Source organism: Notolepis coatsorum (genome assembly GCF_963971535.1).
Source record: "Notolepis coatsorum genome assembly, chromosome: 5".
Classification (NCBI taxonomy): domain Eukaryota; kingdom Metazoa; phylum Chordata; class Actinopteri; order Aulopiformes; family Paralepididae; genus Notolepis; species Notolepis coatsorum.
In genome coordinates, this window is record NC_140169.1 from 44,663,470 (window position 1) to 44,686,319 (window position 22,850).

The window sequence follows — 22,850 nt, forward strand, 5'->3', positions numbered from 1 at the left end:
GTAGCTAGCAGCCAGTGGTAAGGTGTGGAGACTAGATACAAAGTAGCTAGCTGTGGTAACATGTGGAGAGCAGATACAAAGTAGCTAGCTGTGGTAACATGTGTGGAGACCAGATACAAAGTAGCTAGCCAGTGGTAAGGTGTGGAGACTAGATACAAAGTAGCTAGCTGTGGTAACATGTGGAGAGCAGATACAAAGTAGCTAGCTGTGGTAACGTGTGGAGACCAGATACAAAGTAGCTAGCTGTGGTAACATGTGGAGACCAGATACAAAGTAGCTAGCTGTGGTAACATGTGGAGACCAGATACAAAGTAGCTAGCTGTGGTAACGTGTGGAGAGACCAGATACAAAGTAGCTAGCTGTGGTAACGTGTGGAGACCAGATACAAAGTAGCTAGCTGTGGTAATGTGTGGAGACCAGATACAAAGTAGCTAGCTGTGGTAACATGTGTGGAGACCAGATACAAAGTAGCTAGCTGTGGTAACATGTGTGGAGACCAGATACAAAGTAGCTAGCTGTGGTAACGTGTGGAGACTAGATACAAAGTAGCTAGCTGTGGTAACATGTGGAGACCAGATACAAAGTAGCTAGCTGTGGTAACATGTGGAGAGACCAGATACAAAGTAGCTAGCTGTGGTAACATGTGTGGAGACCAGATACAAAGTAGCTAGCTGTGGTAACATGTGTGGAGACCAGATACAAAGTAGCTAGCTGTGGTAACGTGTGGAGACCAGATACAAAGTAGCTAGCTGTGGTAACGTGTGGAGACCAGATACAAAGTAGCTAGCTGTGGTAACGTGTGGAGACCAGATACAAAGTAGCTAGCTGTGGTAACGTGTGGAGACCAGATACAAAGTAGCTAGCTGTGGTAACATGTGGAGACCAGATACAAAGTAGCTAGCTGTGGTAACATGTGGAGACCAGATACAAAGTAGCTAGCGGTGGTAACATGTGGAGAGCAGATACAAAGTAGCTAGCCAGTGGTAACATGTGGAGAGCAGATACAAAGTAGCTAGCCAGTGGTAACATGTGGAGAGCAGATACAAAGTAGCTAGCTGTGGTAACATGTGGAGACCAGATACAAAGTAGCTAGCTGTGGTAACATGTGGAGAGACCAGATACAAAGTAGCTAGCTGTGGTAATGTGTGGAGAGCAGATACAAAGTAGCTAGCTGTGGTAACATGTGGAGACCAGATACAAAGTAGCTAGCTGTGGTAACATGTGTGGAGACCAGATACAAAGTAGCTAGCTGTGGTAAGGTGTGGAGACCAGATACAAAGTAGCTAGCTGTGGTAACGTGTGGAGACCAGATACAAAGTAGCTAGCTGTGGTAACGTGTGGAGACCAGATACAAAGTAGCTAGCTGTGGTAACGTGTGGAGACCAGATACAAAGTAGCTAGCTGTGGTAACGTGTGGAGACGAGATACAAAGTAGCTAGCTGTGGTAACGTGTGGAGACCAGATACAAAGTAGCTAGCCAGTGGTAAGGTGTGGAGACCAGATACAAAGTAGCTAGCTGTGGTAACGTGTGGAGACCAGATACAAAGTAGCTAGCTGTGGTAACGTGTGGAGACGAGATACAAAGTAGCTAGCTGTGGTAACGTGTGGAGACCAGATACAAAGTAGCTAGCCAGTGGTAAGGTGTGGAGACCAGATACAAAGTAGCTAGCTGTGGTAATGTGTGGAGAGCAGATACAAAGTAGCTAGCTGTGGTAACATGTGGAGAGCAGATACAAAGTAGCTAGCTGTGGTAACATGTGGAGAGCAGATACAAAGTAGCTAGCTGTGGTAACATGTGGAGACCAGATACAAAGTAGCTAGCTGTGGTAACGTGTGGAGACCAGATACAAAGTAGCTAGCTGTGGTAACATGTGGAGACCAGATACAAAGTAGCTAGCCAGTGGTAACATGTGGAGAGCAGATACAAAGTAGCTAGCCAGTGGTAACATGTGGAGAGCAGATACAAAGTAGCTAGCTGTGGTAACATGTGGAGACCAGATACAAAGTAGCTAGCTGTGGTAACATGTGGAGAGACCAGATACAAAGTAGCTAGCTGTGGTAATGTGTGGAGAGCAGATACAAAGTAGCTAGCTGTGGTAACATGTGGAGACCAGATACAAAGTAGCTAGCTGTGGTAACATGTGTGGAGACCAGATACAAAGTAGCTAGCTGTGGTAAGGTGTGGAGACCAGATACAAAGTAGCTAGCTGTGGTAACGTGTGGAGACCAGATACAAAGTAGCTAGCTGTGGTAACGTGTGGAGACCAGATACAAAGTAGCTAGCTGTGGTAACGTGTGGAGACCAGATACAAAGTAGCTAGCTGTGGTAACGTGTGGAGACGAGATACAAAGTAGCTAGCTGTGGTAACGTGTGGAGACCAGATACAAAGTAGCTAGCCAGTGGTAAGGTGTGGAGACCAGATACAAAGTAGCTAGCTGTGGTAATGTGTGGAGAGCAGATACAAAGTAGCTAGCTGTGGTAACATGTGGAGAGCAGATACAAAGTAGCTAGCTGTGGTAACATGTGGAGAGCAGATACAAAGTAGCTAGCTGTGGTAACATGTGGAGACCAGATACAAAGTAGCTAGCTGTGGTAACGTGTGGAGACCAGATACAAAGTAGCTAGCTGTGGTAACATGTGGAGACCAGATACAAAGTAGCTAGCTGTGGTAACATGTGGAGACCAGATACAAAGTAGCTAGCTGTGGTAACATGTGGAGAGCAGATACAAAGTAGCTAGCTGTGGTAACATGTGGAGAGCAGATACAAAGTAGCTAGCTGTGGTAACATGTGGAGACCAGATACAAAGTAGCTAGCTGTGGTAACGTGTGGAGAGCAGATACAAAGTAGCTAGCCAGTGGTAACGTGTGGAGACCAGATACAAAGTAGCTAGCCAGTGGTAACGTGTGGAGAGACCAGATACAAAGTAGCTAGCCAGTGGTAAGGTGTGGAGACCAGATACAAAGTAGCTAGCTGTGGTAACATGTGGAGACCAGATACAAAGTAGCTAGCTGTGGTAACATGTGGAGAGCAGATACAAAGTAGCTAGCTGTGGTAATGTGTGGAGACCAGATACAAAGTAGCTAGCTGTGGTAACATGTGGAGACCAGATACAAAGTAGCTAGCTGTGGTAACGTGTGGAGACCAGATACAAAGTAGCTAGCTGTGGTAACATGTGGAGAGCAGATACAAAGTAGCTAGCTGTGGTAACGTGTGGAGACCAGATACAAAGTAGCTAGCTGTGGTAACATGTGGAGACCAGATACAAAGTAGCTAGCTGTGGTAAGGTGTGGAGACCAGATACAAAGTAGCTAGCTGTGGTAACATGTGGAGAGACCAGATACAAAGTAGCTAGCCAGTGGTAAGGTGTGGAGAGACCAGCTACAAAGTAGCTAGCTGTGGTAACGTGTGGAGACCAGATACAAAGTAGCTAGCTGTGGTAATGTGTGGAGACCAGATACAAAGTAGCTAGCTGTGGTAACGTGTGGAGACCAGATACAAAGTAGCTAGCTGTGGTAATGTGTGGAGACCAGATACAAAGTAGCTAGCTGTGGTAACGTGTGGAGACCAGATACAAAGTAGCTAGCTGTGGTAACGTGTGGAGACCAGATACAAAGTAGCTAGCTGTGGTAATGTGTGGAGACCAGATACAAAGTAGCTAGCTGTGGTAACATGTGTGGAGACCAGATACAAAGTAGCTAGCCAGTGGTAAGGTGTGGAGAGCAGATACAAAGTAGCTAGCTGTGGTAACGTGTGGAGACCAGATACAAAGTAGCTAGCTGTGGTAATGTGTGGAGACCAGATACAAAGTAGCTAGCTGTGCAGGAAAATGTTTGTGTTCAGATTGCCTGGCAACGGTCCAAGTTAAAGAGCGCAGTTGTAGAACTAAAACCATTAAATAAACAAACATATCATAATCTGTCGCATATTACTGTTAACTAATGAATGGTGATTGTAGAACTGTTGTATAAAATCAATACCACACTCGAGGTTGTGCTGCTATACTGAAGATCAGCACGGCTGTGATTATCTCTGGTTCTGGTGTTTAAACACTCCCTCTTGATATTGTATTAATTATTACTGACAGTGTGTGAAGTATGTCTGCTCTGCGATAAAGATATCACATTCTTTTATACTGCATTATCAGTGTATATCTGATCAATTGTTTAGCCATAATGCATACAACATCATATACATACGATCCATTCAGTAACACAGACCCGTGCAGATCAGAGTAATACTACTACAACAGATCAGAGTAATACTACTACAACAGATCAGAGTAATACTACTACAACAGATCAGAGTAATACTACTGTAACACAACAGATCAGAGTAATACTACTGTAACAGATCAGAGTAATACTACTACAACAGATCAGAGTAATACTACTGTAACAGATCAGAGTAATACTACTACAACAGATCAGAGTAATACTACTGTAACAACAGATCAGAGTAATACTACTGTAACACAACAGATCAGAGTAATACTACTGTAACAGATCAGAGTAATACTACTGTAACACAACAGATCAGAGGAATACTACTGCAACACAACAGGAATGATGAGTTGTTTCTGTTCTGCCAGGCACTCCTGGACGACCCCTTGTACATTGGACTGAGGCACAAGAGAGTGAGAGGGAAGGAGTACGACGAGCTCATTGACGAGTTCATGCAGGCAGTGACTGACAAGTGAGTAAAAAGCAGTGTGTGTGTGTCTGTGTGTGTGTCTCTGTGTGTGCGTTAACCCCTCTGTTTGACTGGTCACCCTACAGGTACGGCATGAACTGCCTAATCCAATTTGAGGACTTCGCCAACAGCAACGCCTTCCGCATCCTCAACAAGTATCGCAACAATTACTGCACCTTCAACGATGACATCCAAGGTAACCCGGTCCTCTCCTGTCACCCTAACCCTAACCCGGTCCTCTCCTGTCACCCTAACTGTTGTGAAGGATCAGATTAAACCGAATATATATATATTTATTTATGGATATATATTTAATAGTATTTGTATATCGTTTGATATCCCCTGTATATTCCTTGTACAATATGCACTGAATATCCCTTTAGTCTACTAACAGCCCATAATAGTTTCATTCTACCATTGGACGAGAACCTGGCGCCAGCAGCCATGCCCCTTGGTTCAAGTTCAATCGTGCCGACCAACATGTCGTTACAAGCCCGGTTCCGCGTAGGAATACGTCTGGCGAAATACGAATGGTACTATTTGTTCACAGCGCATATATATATGGCGCAAGTAAAGTAGAACTTTCTTTTAGTCCATTAGTCCTTTACCCTCCAACCTAGTAACAGACGCGAAGCCTCACCCACGACGCACGTGTGGTGCAGTAAGGCCTACTTGGCCTCAGAATAGGCATTGAGACATCGTGTGGATTAATAGTTGAATTGTCATAGTTTGGCACTATACCGTCGAGTGGGACGTATTTCTATTAAGTTAATAATAGTCTATTATGTATGGTGCATCGTTCGGTTAGAGTTATAAAGTGAGCAGTACCCCCATCGTTCCTGACGTTATCTGGAGTCTTAACCAGGCTGGGCAGACCACGTGTGGTGCTTGCATCCGAGGAGCTCCGGGCCAGGACGAGTGGACCTGTACATTGGATTACTTTACCCGGACGACGGCGAGCCTTCCACGGCTTGGATTATCTACATGCTTTGGGTGCTTTGATTATTCCATGGATAACGGCCAACACTGCTGAGTGTTGGAACTACCCCCCCGAGAGGAGTCCAGGTGAGACGGCGCTCTACCCCGAGTGAGGTCGCCTCACGTCTCTTCGTTGTGGACCGGCAGCTACCGTCCACCAGAGGGCCCAGCTGTATTCATCTGCGGACCGAGGTTCTGTGGGCACCGTGTTCAGCACTCTGAATTCTCCCAAGAAATCGTCGGCCAGATGGGATACCGCCAGCGGCTCTCCTAACCCCCCCTACTGTCTTACAACCAGCGGGACCCCCCCCCCCCTTTAGTGTATCCAGCTATAATCATTTAAGTACCATCGCTATAGTTCCCTAAAGAACCAGGTTGTATACTTGCTCCCTGCGTAACCAGAGATTGGACATTCAATGTTGATTTACCTACGAATACTAATTTGCCTTACAAGTGCATTTCAAATCATAAATGTCATTAAGTGAACGTTGTATATACCCTTTGCTATATAAAATATTCGATTTATACATTTGTGTGGACTTCGTTTCATCAGGTGGGAAAGTGTTCATCATATCTATATCATGTACTGGATGGCCAGAAGTTAAAGTACAAGCGGTAGTGGTTTAATAATACCATACTTATCAATACAGTCAGGGAATTGTACCCCTCAGTTACACTAACCCTAACCCGGTCCTCTCCTGTCACCCTAACCCTAACCCGGTCCTCTCCTGTCACCCTAACCCGGTCCTCTCCTGTCACCCTAACCCTAACCCGGTCCTCTCCTGTCACCCTAACCCTAACCTGTCACCCTAACCCTAACCCGGTCCTCTCCTGTCACCCTAACCCTAACCCGGTCCTCTCCTGTCACCCTAACCCTAACCCGGTCCTCTCCTGTCATAATACCCATTCAGGTCCTCCGGTAATCAACTCGCATGGCACGTGAACCAGTCGTTGATAAATTCATCACAAACGACCCCCCCCCCCCCCCCCCCCCCCCCCCCCCTTTCACGCATTCATGATGGAACATAATACCAGTGTGACACAAAACCATGAACATATAGAGTCCTCGTGATGGAAGTGATTTAGGAAAAGCTTCCACACGCCGAGATGTCCCCGTGCATTAAATCTCGAGAGGATGGGGCAATATTCGGCCCGTGGGAGCCGTGTGCAAATCGGCGAGTTTAGAGTTTAGTTTTAGGGGTGAACACAAAACCATAACATATAGGTTTTCTACAAACAACGTGATGCACAGTGAACGTTTGTAATGGAAAGCAGGCCTGACAACAGCGGGCCCAGTCTAATGGCTGGCACTGGATGTGTTAAGGAGCTCTTTAATTTCTTCTCTAACTTTGTTTGAGGCTACCGACATAAACGAGAGAAAAGCGCTCACGGCACACAGGAGCTCCTGTGATTGGTCAGACAATGTGGCTGAGGAAAAATGCAATGTGGTCAAAATGCAATGTGTCAATATCAGTCGATCAATATTGTATATTGTGTGTGTGAGAGAGAGAGAGAGTTACAGCTGTAAAGTCATCCATTAGATCAGGTTTTCCAAGTAATCTGTACTCCTTGACTCCTTGGTGTTGCTGAGTTCACGCTTAAAACCTCAGAATAAAAAATGTAAGTAGAGTGCCAGCTGTTCTGGGTTTGTTGGGATCTATTGCTCTGGTCTGAAGGCCCCCCCTCCCCCAATGGGAAATACAACTGAACTCATACTAGAACTCACAGGGACTGCCAATGGAAATTAGCCTTTTGGCTAAAAGTGTGCATTTATGTACGCTGTCCCCCATGAGCAAATAAAGTAAACCTAACGGCTCAAAAATTAACTGAAAAATTAAGTAAATTATTTTTTAAATCTAAACACCCAGCAAAGCAACTAATGAGATTGACAACCTTGACAACCTAGGATGGCTTAGAGTAGACGACAGAGTACAGCTACTTGCAATGGGCCTGGTCTACAAGATGCACTATACGACTAAGGTACCCATGTACATGTCAAAATACTTCCCAAAGGTCAGTGAATACCACAACCACAACACCAGAGGGAGCTCCACAAATCATGTTAAACCCAGATTCGGCTCAAACAAGGGACTAAACACGTTTAGCAATTATGCCACATCAATGTGGAACGCCCTACCCAAAGCTGTAAAGGAATGTGAATCACTACCCACTTTCAAAACCGCTCTTAAAGAAAACCTACGGAAGACTGCAATTCGAAACTGGCCACTGTAAATGTCCAAACCCCCCACCCCCTCCTAATAGACAGTCTCCTCCCCACCGCATGTATATATTCTCTCCCCGCCGTATATGTATATTTCTCTCCCACCCACCCACCCCCTCCTAATGTACAGTCCCCTCCCCATCATATGTATATACTCTGTCAGGATCTAGGGGTAACAGTACTGTATATTTGAATACCGTATATGTCACTGCACTGCACTAGTCCTTACTGGAACTCTGCACTTTACACTTTATATATATATATATGTATTTAAATGATTAATCCTCCATTGCACTGTTTTTTGTCCTGTGTCTGTGTTGGTGTTTGTCGTTACTGTGAAAAAAGAAATGAAAAATGCATACACTAATGCTGCAACAATTACCAATGTGTTTTTACACAAATGGCTTAATAAAGGAATCTGAATCTGAACAAATGTATCAGTACTAAATACCTGTATGTCCCTATGCCATAAATGTCATGTATGTTGAGTGTCATAAATGTCAATATGAAATGAAAATGGGGGACCCTGATGTAAACAAGACAAACGTCTTTCTCTGGTCTGCATCCCCTTAACAATTGTGTGTATTGAGCCGTACTGTATTGTACCCACTCTGCAATCTGTTAAATAAAGTTTTCATTCATTCATTCATTCATTCATTCATTCATTCATTCATTCATTCATTCATTCATTCATTCATTCATTCATTCATTCATCCATTCATTCATGTGCTCATTGTGATCATGATTATTATGATCATTATTACTATGATCTTTATGGTTATGATTATTCTGATTACTATCTTTATGATTATTATGCTTATATCTACTATCTTTATGGTTATTATTGATTATATATCATCGTATAATCAATAATACAATAATAACCATGTATTGTTGTATATATATGTATTATTATTATTATATCTGTCTGACTCTGTTATGGCATCGTTATGATGGTAGAAATGGTTTCCTCTTAAACCGGCACGGTCGCCACTTCTCTCTGGCAGGCACGGCTTCGGTAGCTGTCGCCGGCATCCTGGCTGCGCTGAAGATCACCAAGAACGAGCTGACGGACCACTCCTTCGTGTTCCAGGGAGCAGGAGAGGTGAGAGACCTGGAGTTAGTTTAACAAGGGAGCAGGAGAGAGACCTGGAGTTAGTTTAACAAGGGAGCAGGAGAGAGACCTGGAGTTAGTTTAACAAGGGAGCAGGAGAGAGACCTGGAGTTAGTTTAACAAGGGAGCAGGAGAGAGACCTGGAGTTAGTTTAACAAGGGAGCAGGAGAGAGACCTGGAGTTAGTTTAACAAGGGAGCAGGAGAGGAGAGAGACCTGGAGTTAGTTTAACAAGGGAGCAGGAGAAAGACCTGGAGTTAGTTTAACAAGGGAGCAGGAGAGGAGAGAGACCTGGAGTTAGTTTAACAAGGGAGCAGGAGAGAGACCTGGAGTTAGTTTAACAAGGGAGCAGGAGAGAGACCTGGAGTTAGTTTAACAAGGGAGCAGGAGAGAGACCTGGAGTTAGTTTAACAAGGGAGCAGGAGAGAGACCTGGAGTTAGTTTAACAAGGGAGCAGGAGAGGAGAGAGACCTGGAGTTAGTTTAACAAGGGAGCAGGAGAGGAGAGAGACCTGGAGTTAGTTTAACAAGGGAGCAGGAGAGGAGAGAGACCTGGAGTTAGTTTAACAAGGGAGCAGGAGAGAAGAGAGACCTGGAGTTAGTTTAAAAAGGGAGCAGGAGAGAGACCTGGAGTTAGTTTAACAAGGGAGCAGGAGAGGAGAGAGACCTGGAGTTAGTTTAACAAGGGAGCAGGAGAGAGACCTGGAGTTAGTTTAACAAGGGAGCAGGAGAGGAGAGAGACCTGGAGTTAGTTTAACAAGGGAGCAGGAGAGAGACCTGGAGTTAGTTTAACAAGGGAGCAGGAGAGAGACCTGGAGTTAGTTTAACAAGGGAGCAGGAGAGAGACCTGGAGTTAGTTTAACAAGGGAGCAGGAGAGAGACCTGGAGTTAGTTTAACAAGGGAGCAGGAGAGAGACCTGGAGTTAGTTTAACAAGGGAGCAGGAGAGAGACCTGGAGTTAGTTTAACAAGGGAGCAGGAGAGAGACCTGGAGTTAGTTTAACAAGGGAGCAGGAGAGAGACATGGAGTTAGTTTAACAAGGGAGCAGGTGAGAGACCTGGAGTTAGTTTAACAAGGGAGCAGGAGAGAGACCTGGAGTTAGTTTAACAAGGGAGCAGGAGAGAGACCTGGAGTTAGTTTAACAAGGGAGCAGGAGAGGAGAGAGACCTGGAGTTAGTTTAACAAGGGAGCAGGAGAGAGACCTGGAGTTAGTTTAACAAGGGAGCAGGAGAGAGACCTGGAGTTAGTTTAACAAGGGAGCAAGAGAGGTGAGAGACCTGGAGTTAGTTTAACAAGGGAGCAGGAGAGAGACCTGTAGTTAGTTTAACAAGGGAGCAGGAGAGGAGAGAGATCTGGAGTTAGTTTAACAAGGGAGCAGGAGAGAGACCTGGAGTTAGTTTAACAAGGGAGCAGGAGAGAGACCTGGAGTTAGTTTAACAAGGGAGCAGGAGAGAGACCTGGAGTTAGTTTAACAAGGGAGCAGGAGAGAGACCTGGAGTTAGTTTAACAAGGGAGCAGGAGAGGAGAGAGACCTGGAGTTAGTTTAACAAGGGAGCAGGAGAGGAGAGAGACCTGGAGTTAGTTTAACAAGGGAGCAGGAGAGGAGAGAGACCTGGAGTTAGTTTAACAAGGGAGCAGGAGAGAGACCTGGAGTTAGTTTAACAAGGGAGCAGGAGAGAGACCTGGAGTTAGTTTAACAAGGGAGCAGGAGAGGAGAGAGACCTGGAGTTAGTTTAACAAGGGAGCAGGAGAGAGACCTGGAGTTAGTTTAACAAGGGAGCAGGAGAGAGACCTGGAGTTAGTTTAACAAGGGAGCAGGTGAGAGACCTGGAGTTAGTTTAACAAGGGAGCAGGAGAGAGACCTGGAGTTAGTTTAACAAGGGAGCAGGAGAGAGACCTGGAGTTAGTTTAACAAGGGAGCAGGAGAGAGACCTGGAGTTAGTTTAACAAGGGAGCAGGTGAGAGACCTGGAGTTAGTTTAACAAGGGAGCAGGAGAGAGACCTGGAGTTAGTTTAACAAGGGAGCAGGAGAGAGACCTGGAGTTAGTTTAACAAGGGAGCAGGAGAGAGACCTGGAGTTAGTTTAACAAGGGAGCAGGTGAGAGACCTGGAGTTAGTTTAACAAGGGAGCAGGAGAGAGACCTGGAGTTAGTTTAACAAGGGAGCAGGAGAGAGACCTGGAGTTAGTTTAACAAGGGAGCAGGAGAGAGACCTGGAGTTAGTTTAACAAGGGAGCAGGAGAGAGACCTGGAGTTAGTTTAACAAGGGAGCAGGAGAGGAGAGAGACCTGGAGTTAGTTTAACAAGGGAGCAGGAGAGGAGAGAGACCTGGAGTTAGTTTAACAAGGGAGCAGGAGAGAGACCTGGAGTTAGTTTAACAAGGGAGCAGGAGAGGAGAGAGACCTGGAGTTAGTTTAACAAGGGAGCAGGAGAGAGACCTGGAGTTAGTTTAACAAGGGAGCAGGAGAGAGACCTGGAGTTAGTTTAACAAGGGAGCAGGAGAGAGACCTGGAGTTAGTTTAACAAGGGAGCAGGAGAGAGACCTGGAGTTAGTTTAACAAGGGAGCAGGAGAGAGACCTGGAGTTAGTTTAACAAGGGAGCAGGAGAGAGACCTGGAGTTAGTTTAACAAGGGAGCAGGAGAGAGACCTGGAGTTAGTTTAACAAGGGAGCAGGTGAGAGACCTGGAGTTAGTTTAACAAGGGAGCAGGAGAGAGACCTGTAGTTAGTTTAACAAGGGAGCAGGAGAGAGACCTGGAGTTAGTTTAACAAGGGAGCAGGAGAGAGACCTGGAGTTAGTTTAACAAGGGAGCAGGTGAGAGACCTGGAGTTAGTTTAACAAGGGAGCAGGAGAGGAGAGAGACCTGGAGTTAGTTTAACAAGGGAGCAGGAGAGGAGAGAGACCTGGAGTTAGTTTAACAAGGGAGCAGGAGAGGAGAGAGACCTGGAGTTAGTTTAACAAGGGAGCAGGAGAGGAGAGAGACCTGGAGTTAGTTTAACAAGGGAGCAGGAGAGAGACCTGGAGTTAGTTTAACAAGGGAGCAGGAGAGAGACCTGGAGTTAGTTTAACAAGGGAGCAGGAGAGAGACCTGGAGTTAGTTTAACAAGGGAGCAGGAGAGGAGAGAGACCTGGAGTTAGTTTAACAAGGGAGCAGGAGAGAGACCTGGAGTTAGTTTAACAAGGGAGCAGGAGAGAGACCTGGAGTTAGTTTAACAAGGGAGCAGGAGAGAGACCTGGAGTTAGTTTAACAAGGGAGCAGGAGAGAGACCTGGAGTTAGTTTAACAAGGGAGCAGGAGAGAGACCTGGAGTTAGTTTAACAAGGGAGCAGGAGAGGAGAGAGACCTGGAGTTAGTTTAACAGGGGAGCAGGAGAGAGACCTGGAGTTAGTTTAACAAGGGAGCAGGAGAGAGACCTGGAGTTAGTTTAACAAGGGAGCAGGAGAGAGACCTGGAGTTAGTTTAACAAGGGAGCAGGAGAGAGACCTGGAGTTAGTTTAACAAGGGAGCAGGAGAGGAGAGAGACCTGGAGTTAGTTTAACAAGGGAGCAGGAGAGGTGAGAGACCTGGAGTTAGTTTAACAAGGGAGCAGGAGAGAGACCTGGAGTTAGTTTAACAAGGGAGCAGGAGAGAGACCTGGAGTTAGTTTAACAAGGGAGCAGGAGAGAGACCTGGAGTTAGTTTAACAAGGGAGCAGGAGAGGAGAGAGACCTGGAGTTAGTTTAACAAGGGAGCAGGAGAGGAGAGAGACCTGGAGTTAGTTTAACAAGGGAGCAGGAGAGAGACCTGGAGTTAGTTTAACAAGGGAGCAGGTGAGAGACCTGGAGTTAGTTTAACAAGGGAGCAGGAGAGGAGAGAGACCTGGAGTTAGTTTAACAAGGGAGCAGGAGAGGAGAGAGACCTGGAGTTAGTTTAACAAGGGAGCAGGAGAGAGACCTGGAGTTAGTTTAACAAGGGAGCAGGAGAGAGACCTGGAGTTAGTTTAACAAGGGAGCAGGAGAGGTGAGAGACCTGGAGTTAGTTTAACAAGGGAGCAGGAGAGGTGAGAGACCTGGAGTTAGTTTAACAAGGGAGCAGGAGAGGAGAGAGACCTGGAGTTAGTTTAACAAGGGAGCAGGAGAGAGACCTGGAGTTAGTTTAACAAGGGAGCAGGAGAGAGACCTGGAGTTAGTTTAACAAGGGAGCAGGAGAGAGACCTGGAGTTAGTTTAACAAGGGAGCAGGAGAGAGACCTGGAGTTAGTTTAACAAGGGAGCAGGAGAGAGACCTGGAGTTAGTTTAACAAGGGAGCAGGAGAGAGACCTGGAGTTAGTTTAACAAGGGAGCAGGAGAGAGGCCTGGAGTTAGTTTAACAAGGGAGCAGGAGAGAGACCTGGAGTTAGTTTAACAAGGGAGCAGGAGAGGAGAGAGGCCTGGAGTTAGTTTAACAAGGGAGCAGGAGAGAGACCTGGAGTTAGTTTAACAAGGGAGCAGGAGAGGAGAGAGACCTGGAGTTAGTTTAACAAGGGAGCAGGAGAGAGACCTGGAGTTAGTTTAACAAGGGAGCAGGAGAGAGACCTGGAGTTAGTTTAACAAGGGAGCAGGAGAGAGACCTGGAGTTAGTTTAACAAGGGAGCAGGAGAGGAGAGAGACCTGGAGTTAGTTTAACAAGGGAGCAGGAGAGGAGAGAGACCTGGAGTTAGTTTAACAAGGGAGCAGGAGAGAGACCTGGAGTTAGTTTAACAAGGGAGCAAGAGAGGAGAGAGACCTGGAGTTAGTTTAACAAGGGAGCAGGAGAGAGACCTGGAGTTAGTTTAACAAGGGAGCAAGAGAGGAGAGAGACCTGGAGTTAGTTTAACAAGGGAGCAGGAGAGAGACCTGGAGTTAGTTTAACAAGGGAGCAGGAGAGAGACCTGGAGTTAGTTTAACAAAGGAGCAGGAGAGAGACCTGGAGTTAGTTTAACAAGGGAGCAGGTGAGAGACCTGGAGTTAGTTTAACAAGGGAGCAGGTGAGAGACCTGGAGTTAGTTTAACAAGGGAGCAGGAGAGAGACCTGTAGTTAGTTTAACAAGGGAGCAGGAGAGGAGAGAGACCTGGAGTTAGTTTAACAAGGGAGCAGGAGAGAGACCTGGAGTTAGTTTAACAAGGGAGCAGGAGAGAGACCTGGAGTTAGTTTAACAAGGGAGCAGGTGAGAGACCTGGAGTTAGTTTAACAAGGGAGCAGGAGAGAGACCTGGAGTTAGTTTAACAAGGGAGCAGGAGAGAGACCTGGAGTTAGTTTAACAAGGGAGCAGGAGAGAGACCTGGAGTTAGTTTAACAAGGGAGCAGGAGAGAGACCTGGAGTTAGTTTAACAAGGGAGCAGGAGAGAGACCTGGAGTTAGTTTAACAAGGGAGCAGGAGAGGAGAGAGACCTGGATTTAGTTTAACAAGGGAGCAGGAGAGAGACCTGGAGTTAGTTTAACAAGGGAGCAGGAGAGGAGAGAGACCTGGAGTTAGTTTAACAAGGGAGCAGGAGAGAGACCTGGAGTTAGTTTAACAAGGGAGCAGGTGAGAGACCTGGAGTTAGTTTAACAAGGGAGCAGGAGAGAGACCTGGAGTTAGTTTAACAAGGGAGCAGGAGAGAGGCCTGGAGTTAGTTTAACAAGGGAGCAGGAGAGAGACCTGGAGTTAGTTTAACAAGGGAGCAGGAGAGAGACCTGGAGTTAGTTTAACAAGGGAGCAGGAGAGGAGAGAGACCTGGAGTTAGTTTAACAAGGGAGCAGGAGAGAGACCTGGAGTTAGTTTAACAAGGGAGCAGGAGAGAGACCTGTAGTTAGTTTAACAAGGGAGCAGGTGAGAGACCTGGAGTTAGTTTAACAAGGGAGCAGGAGAGAGACCTGGAGTTAGTTTAACAAGGGAGCAGGTGAGAGACCTGGAGTTAGTTTAACAAGGGAGCAGGAGAGGAGAGAGACCTGGAGTTAGTTTAACAAGGGAGCAGGAGAGAGACCTGGAGTTAGTTTAACAAGGGAGCAGGAGAGGAGAGAGACCTGGAGTTAGTTTAACAAGGGAGCAGGAGAGGTGAGAGACCTGGAGTTAGTTTAACAAGGGAGCAGGAGAGAGACCTGGAGTTAGTTTAACAAGGGAGCAGGAGAGAGACCTGGAGTTAGTTTAACAAGGGAGCAGGAGAGAGACCTGGAGTTAGTTTAACAAGGGAGCAGGAGAGAGACCTGGAGTTAGTTTAACAAGGGAGCAGGAGAGGAGAGAGACCTGGAGTTAGTTTAACAAGGGAGCAGGAGAGAGACCTGGAGTTAGTTTAACAAGGGAGCAGGAGAGGAGAGAGACCTGGAGTTAGTTTAACAAGGGAGCAGGAGAGAGACCTGGAGTTAGTTTAACAAGGGAGCAGGAGAGAGACCTGGAGTTAGTTTAACAAGGGAGCAGGAGAGAGACCTGGAGTTAGTTTAACAAGGGAGCAGGAGAGAGACCTGGAGTTAGTTTAACAAGGGAGCAGGAGAGGAGAGAGACCTGGAGTTAGTTTAACAAGGGAGCAGGAGAGAGACCTGGAGTTAGTTTAACAAGGGAGCAGGAGAGAGACCTGGAGTTAGTTTAACAAGGGAGCAGGAGAGAGACCTGGAGTTAGTTTAACAAGGGAGCAGGAGAGAGACCTGGAGTTAGTTTAACAAGGGAGCAGGAGAGAGACCTGGAGTTAGTTTAACAAGGGATCAGGAGAGAGACCTGGAGTTAGTTTAACAAGGGAGCAGGAGAGGAGAGAGACCTGGAGTTAGTTTAACAAGGGAGCAGGAGAGAGACCTGGAGTTAGTTTAACAAGGGAGCAGGTGAGAGACCTGGGCCCTCATTCATCAACGTGACGTAGAAAATGTTCTATTTCCACACGTAAGCACAGAATTTAGAATGAGTGCACGCACAAAAGAAACGGGATTTACCACACGTGCGTACGCAGGTTCTACGCACACCTGTCGTGATAAATATCACCTTGGCCCTGCGCCGAGGCTCGTGCACACTTTCACGTATTTGCATACCAAAACCGCCCCGATTAACCATATACGGTAATGGACACCCCCATGAAATGTGGAAGAATGGACTAAACCGAGGGAAGCGTGTTATGAGACAGGCTGACAGACGTGTACACCAGCGTTTCCGTTAGAACATATTCGTGCCGGTCTGGGTGTCCTGCAAGATTTCTATCCCCGGACATATTCGAGAAATTCCGGTCAGCCTGGTTTTCCTTTTTACCGGCTGAATGCCACCATCGGCGCCAATGTTAACGTTAATATCGCCTAATCTATGTTTTAAATTATGGCTATGTGTCTAATCTGCCCATCGCATTATCAAAGACTATTTTCCAGTCAGTGCTGTCAAGGCTGTTTATCGCGTCGTTTCCGTTTCAGAGCAGTTAGAAAAGCCCCCGTTTTCAGATAAAAAAACAGCTCATTCTGGAGCATTCTATGAAAATCGTCTTTTAGTGGAATATTCCACAACGTTGATATTCGTCGGCCTTTTTATGAATCGTTTTCAAATAAACGCTAGATGATCAATATTATACGTGCACGCAAGCACATTCGGGCCGCGCACGGATAATCGCTCCGTTCATTTCCTCTCAGACTTTTACAGTGAAACCGAAAGAAGACATTTCACAAAACAGTTTATAACTTCATCAAACTTACTCTGATTATCCTAACACTGATAACATAGAGTCCTTACCTGACATCAGATGGTATCCAACTGGTATATTCCAATTCCTGATCACCATTCGAAAAAATCGATACGTGTATGGATCCAACGCGATACAGTAGAACTCCATGATCAGCGGGGATCTGAGGTTCCAGAATGAACTGTGGTAACCCCGGCTGGATCAGTGAACTGGAAAATGTGGATATAATGTCGCACCTCAGCCAGGAGAATTAAACTTTCCACTCGGGCCTGAACGCTCAACATTTCTGTTTCTGTTTTCTTTCACCACGGCATCAGCGGTCTCTGTGACTTCAAGTTCAGAAGACTCATCTTCGTTGTCATTATTATTAGACCTGCTTGTGCTTGGTTTCATGAAATATTTGTTAAGCTTAGCTTGTTTGGCCATCTCTCTCTCTCGCTCGTATACCTGTTTGTCGTTATGGTGGCCAGGCAGGCTCAAAAAAAGAAAGAAAAAAAGATTCACATCCGAGCGGCGCCATCCGCGCTTTATCAGAGTGAAGCAACAATGAAACAAAATGTAATGATTGTTTCGTTCATCGCATAGGCTATTTAATTTTAGCCTATTTTAATACAATTCAAATAATAAAATTGTGCTTAGAGAAATTATTTTCACCGGACATTATGACCGGAGAGATTTAAATATTCGGACTTCAACATATTTTGCCGGTCAAATACCGGTAATTACCGGCTAACGGAAACGCTGGTGTACACGTACGGTGATGTCGGATATGATATCTATTAACCATTGCTGCCTGGGCAGCGCAAACACTAATAAAGACCGTGCTGGAATATGACTGCCTTTTTCCGTTTTGTTTGATTAATACCCAGGGATTAAAGTTCTCCTCAATTTTATTCCAAATCGCGACAGATTTTCCGTCAATCTTCTACCTGCTGCATATGATTTCTAGAGGCATACAATCTATTTTGATGTCAGTATTGGGTAGCCTATATAAACAATAATACGAGAGCATATACAAGAACAATGAATCTCACTGCCATGTATGATGTAGCCTACGCCATGTGTAGCCTGCCTATATGTGATCAATACAAACTTGAACTTGAATTCCATCATGTCTGTGTGCGGGTCTGCCGGAGCTCACAAGGCTGTTGTCACAATGTAAATAAGAACGTGCACTGAAAAGTTACAGTATGTAGTTGGTTGATTATTTGTACGACAGTCAGTAAACCCTTGCAAAAAGTATCCGTTTTATTTAATGAATTGAAAACATGCAGCAACAACATGTATCAGGCAAATGCGCATCGCAACATTGACTGAGTGGAATCCCTTTCTATTCACATAACTGCATTTGTGATGGAGCTTTGACAGCTACAGTAACAGTCTATTGCTCGATCCATCTCCAATATCACGATGGACCGTGCCGGTGGCAAAGACCCGAGGGTGGAGAGGACTTGAATGAATTCCATCATCATATTTATATGTTGTGTCTGTCCACTATGTTTGTTACTTTGTTATCCCCCCCCCCCTATCTATGTAAAGCGACCTTGGGTCTCTTGAAAGGCGCTATATAAAATGAAGCTATTATCATTATTATTATTATTATTATTATTATTATTATTATTATTATTATTATTATTATTATTATCACATCTGTGAGGGAGCTCACAAATAGACTGTTAGTCTCAGTGAAGTTTCAACGGAGGTCATCTATTCTAACCAACAAATTGAAGTAGAAAGCATTTCGTGACCAATCTTATTTGGAAACATGACACACAAAATAATTAGCTTTTTATTTGAAACAATATTTAATCGCGTTTGGAGGTTGGTGTTCTGCGTCTGCCCCCCCGTGCCAAACAAGCAGGCCAACCTCTTGTTCGCGTGTGACCCGTTATAATTACACTACTGTCGCTATTTTACAATGAACTATAATGAATTACGGGTCATACAGAAGATGAACACGCCAGTGTTGAAACTAATGCACGGAATCTTATTTCCGCGTTGAAACTAATGCATGAACTGAGCAGCGCATATGCCGTAGTAACGATATTCTACCACTGGGCGTCAGCTAAACATGCTCCGAGCTGTGCGTAAATATAAGCACGAAGTCAAGTTCAAGTTGAAATTGATGAATCCCTTTGCTTAGAAATGGTCGTACGCACAGGTTAAGCACATATCTGTGCGTAAGTCACGTTGATGAATGAGGGCCCTGGAGTTAGTTTAACAAGGGAGCAGGAGAGAGACCTGGAGTTAGTTTAACAAGGGAGCAGGAGAGAGACCTGGAGTTAGTTTAACAAGGGAGCAGGAGAGAGACCTGGAGTTAGTTTAACAAGGGAGCAGGAGAGGTGAGAGACCTGGAGTTAGTTTAACAAGGGAGCAGGAGAGGTGAGAGACCTGGAGTTAGTTTAACAAGGGAGCAGGTGAGAGACCTGGAGTTAGTTTAACAAGGGAGCAGGAGAGGTGAGAGACCTGGAGTTAGTTTAACAAGGGAGCAGGAGAGAGACCTGGAGTTAGTTTAACAAGGGAGCAGGAGAGAGACCTGGAGTTAGTTTAACAAGGGAGCAGGAGAGAGACCTGGAGTTAGTTTAACAAGGGAGCAGGAGATGAGAGAGACCTGGAGTTAGTTTAACAAGGGAGCAGGAGAGGAGAGAGACCTGGAGTTAGTTTAACAAGGGAGCAGGAGAGAGACCTGGAGTTAGTTTAACAAGGGAGCAGGAGAGAGACCTGGAGTTAGTTTAACAAGGGAGCAGGAGAGAGACCTGGAGTTAGTTTAACAAGGGAGCAGGAGAGGAGAGAGACCTGGAGTTAGTTTAACAAGGGAGCAGGAGAGAGACCTGGAGTTAGTTTAACAAGGGAGCAGGAGAGAGACCTGGAGTTAGTTTAACAAGGGAGCAGGAGAGGAGAGAGACCTGGAGTTAGTTTAACAAGGGAGCAGGAGAGAGACCTGGAGTTAGTTTAACAAGGGAGCAGGAGAGATACCTGGAGTTAGTTTAACAAGGGAGCAGGAGAGAGACCTGGAGTTAGTTTAACAAGGGAGCAGGAGAGAGACCTGGAGTTAGTTTAACAAGGGAGCAGGAGAGGTGAGAGACCTGGAGTTAGTTTAACAAGGGAGCAGGTGAGAGACCTGGAGTTAGTTTAACAAGGGAGCAGGAGAGGTGAGAGACCTGGAGTTAGTTTAACAAGGGAGCAGGAGAGGTGAGAGACCTGGAGTTAGTTTAACAAGGGAGCAGGAGAGAGACCTGGAGTTAGTTTAACAAGGGAGCAGGAGAGGAGAGAGACCTGGAGTTAGTTTAACAAGGGAGCAGGAGAGAGACCTGGAGTTAGTTTAACAAGGGAGCAGGAGAGAGACCTGGAGTTAGTTTAACAAGGGAGCAGGAGAGGAGAGAGACCTGGAGTTAGTTTAACAAGGGAGCAGGAGAGGAGAGAGACCTGGAGTTAGTTTAACAAGGGAGCAGGAGAGAGACCTGGAGTTAGTTTAACAAGGGAGCAGGAGAGAGACCTGGAGTTAGTTTAACAAGGGAGCAGGAGAGAGACCTGGAGTTAGTTTAACAAGGGAGCAGGTGAGAGACCTGGAGTTAGTTTAACAAGGGAGCAGGAGAGAGACCTGGAGTTAGTTTAACAAGGGAGCAGGAGAGAGACCTGGAGTTAGTTTAACAAGGGAGCAGGAGAGGAGAGAGACCTGGAGTTAGTTTAACAAGGGAGCAGGAGAGAGACCTGGAGTTAGTTTAACAAGGGAGCAGGAGAGGTGAGAGACCTGGAGTTAGTTTAACAAGGGAGCAGGAGAGAGACCTGGAGTTAGTTTAACAAGGGAGCAGGAGAGAGACCTGGAGTTAGTTTAACAAGGGAGCAGGAGAGAGACCTGGAGTTAGTTTAACAAGGGAGCAGGAGAGAGACCTGGAGTTAGTTTAACAAGGGAGCAGGAGAGAGACCTGGAGTTAGTTTAACAAGGGAGCAGGAGAGGTGAGAGACCTGGAGTTAGTTTAACAAGGGAGCAGGAGAGAGACCTGGAGTTAGTTTAACAAGGGAGCAGGTGAGAGACCTGGAGTTAGTTTAACAAGGGAGCAGGAGAGGTGAGAGACCTGGAGTTAGTTTAACAAGGGAGCAGGAGAGGAGAGAGACCTGGAGTTAGTTTAACAAGGGAGCAGGAGAGAGACCTGGAGTTAGTTTAACAAGGGAGCAGGAGAGGAGAGAGACCTGGAGTTAGTTTAACAAGGGAGCAGGAGAGAGACCTGGAGTTAGTTTAACAAGGGAGCAGGAGAGAGACCTGGAGTTAGTTTAACAAGGGAGCAGGAGAGGTGAGAGACCTGGAGTTAGTTTAACAAGGGAGCAGGAGAGGAGAGAGACCTGGAGTTAGTTTAACAAGGGAGCAGGAGAGGTGAGAGACCTGGAGTTAGTTTAACAAGGGAGCAGGAGAGAGACCTGGAGTTAGTTTAACAAGGGAGCAGGAGAGGAGAGAGACCTGGAGTTAGTTTAACAAGGGAGCAGGAGAGGTGAGAGACCTGGAGTTAGTTTAACAAGGGAGCAGGAGAGAGACCTGGAGTTAGTTTAACAAGGGAGCAGGAGAGAGACCTGGAGTTAGTTTAACAAGGGAGCAGGAGAGAGACCTGGAGTTAGTTTAACAAGGGAGCAGGAGAGAGACCTGGAGTTAGTTTAACAAGGGAGCAGGAGAGAGACCTGGAGTTAGTTTAACAAGGTTTAGTCAGGATGCTCAACGAACAATAACACTATGCAACAACCATCAAATGCACTCACAGCACACACCACACCCACACACTCACTTTAAACAGACAACTCACTGCAGCACCCAATTTACACACTTTAGAACACCTAAACACACTTTATATTTATTGGTAAAGAATTTGCACTACAACCAGGGCGGCTACGTGGCGTAGTGGGCAAGGCGCTCGCCACGAAATCTGGAGACACTGGGCTCGCCTGTTAGAGCCCAGCGCTCCACATTTGCTTTCAGTTTAGCTGGTTGTCTGTACTAATACACATTGGCCGTATTAGGGGGTGGGAAACTGATGGGTGGGGATCGGGCGTTGTGGACAGCGACTCCTACAGGTCGGTTGGTGCGCCTGCGCAGTAGAAGAAGGAAGTGTCGGGGGCAGCGTGAGCAGTGGTGCAGTCGTAATATGGGAACTGGTAACACGCCACGCACGTGCACACGCGCCGGACCGCCGGTACGTGTATGCGCACAGAACAGATTTTTTTTTTTTTTTTTGAAATAGCGATGCTGAAAAAGGTAGCAGGAACATTAGAACAGAGAACATTAGAACATATACAATTAGTCAACTGAATGCTTTGTATCTTGTTTGCTAATTCAGGTTAAAGACAGCCGATTTAACCAGCATATTAAGAGAGCAAGACTGTATCTGGTGTATTATGTTGAATTGAAAATGGGGGACCCTGATGTAAACAAGACGAAAGTCTTGGTCTGCATCCCCTTAACAATTGTATGCATGTATTGAGCTGTACTGTACTGTACCCGGGCGTTGGAGGTCGTGCAGGTATAGCGAAACTAAGTTTGCTTTGGATAAGCTGATTCTGAAGCTGCAACTTTCTTCTCTTGGGGAGCGGCGGTGGCATCGTTGGTTCAGGTTGCGTTGCAGGTAGGAACATGATACTGTTGTCAAATGATCTGTTTATATCGGTTTGTATTTGCGGGCGGGGGCGTGGTTGAAGATGCGCTTTTGTTATGGGTGGCCGGGTGTACTCAAATGATCTGTTTATATCTGTTTGTATTTGCGGGCGGCCACTGGCCGGGTACTTAGCGCACAACGAATGGATAGAGCGCATCTTTGTGCGCGCGTACTTCTGCCTCAGTGATCATCTAGTAACACGGCGTGTAACCGCGTGTGACCACGACTGCACTGCAGAGAGACCTGGAGTTAGTTTAACAAGGGAGCAGGAGATGAGAGAGACCTGGAGTTAGTTTAACAAGGGAGCAGGAGAGGAGAGAGACCTGGAGTTAGTTTAACAAGGGAGCAGGAGAGAGACCTGGAGTTAGTTTAACAAGGGAGCAGGAGAGAGACCTGGAGTTAGTTTAACAAGGGAGCAGGAGAGAGACCTGGAGTTAGTTTAACAAGGGAGCAGGAGAGGAGAGAGACCTGGAGTTAGTTTAACAAGGGAGCAGGAGAGAGACCTGGAGTTAGTTTAACAAGGGAGCAGGAGAGAGACCTGGAGTTAGTTTAACAAGGGAGCAGGAGAGGAGAGAGACCTGGAG

General features: G+C 46.1%; 1 protein-coding gene across 1 annotated transcript in view; it reads left to right on the top strand.

The window, feature by feature from the left end:
- Window positions 1-22,850, top strand: part of me3 (malic enzyme 3, NADP(+)-dependent, mitochondrial) — a 120,602-nt gene that overhangs the window by 39,947 nt on the left and 57,805 nt on the right. The window contains exons 5-7 of the mRNA XM_084313869.1: window positions 4,592-4,695; window positions 4,779-4,888; window positions 8,899-8,996. Of these exons, the coding sequence (XP_084169995.1) occupies window positions 4,592-4,695; window positions 4,779-4,888; window positions 8,899-8,996 (312 nt within the window). The remainder of the gene's footprint in view (window positions 1-4,591; window positions 4,696-4,778; window positions 4,889-8,898; window positions 8,997-22,850) is intronic.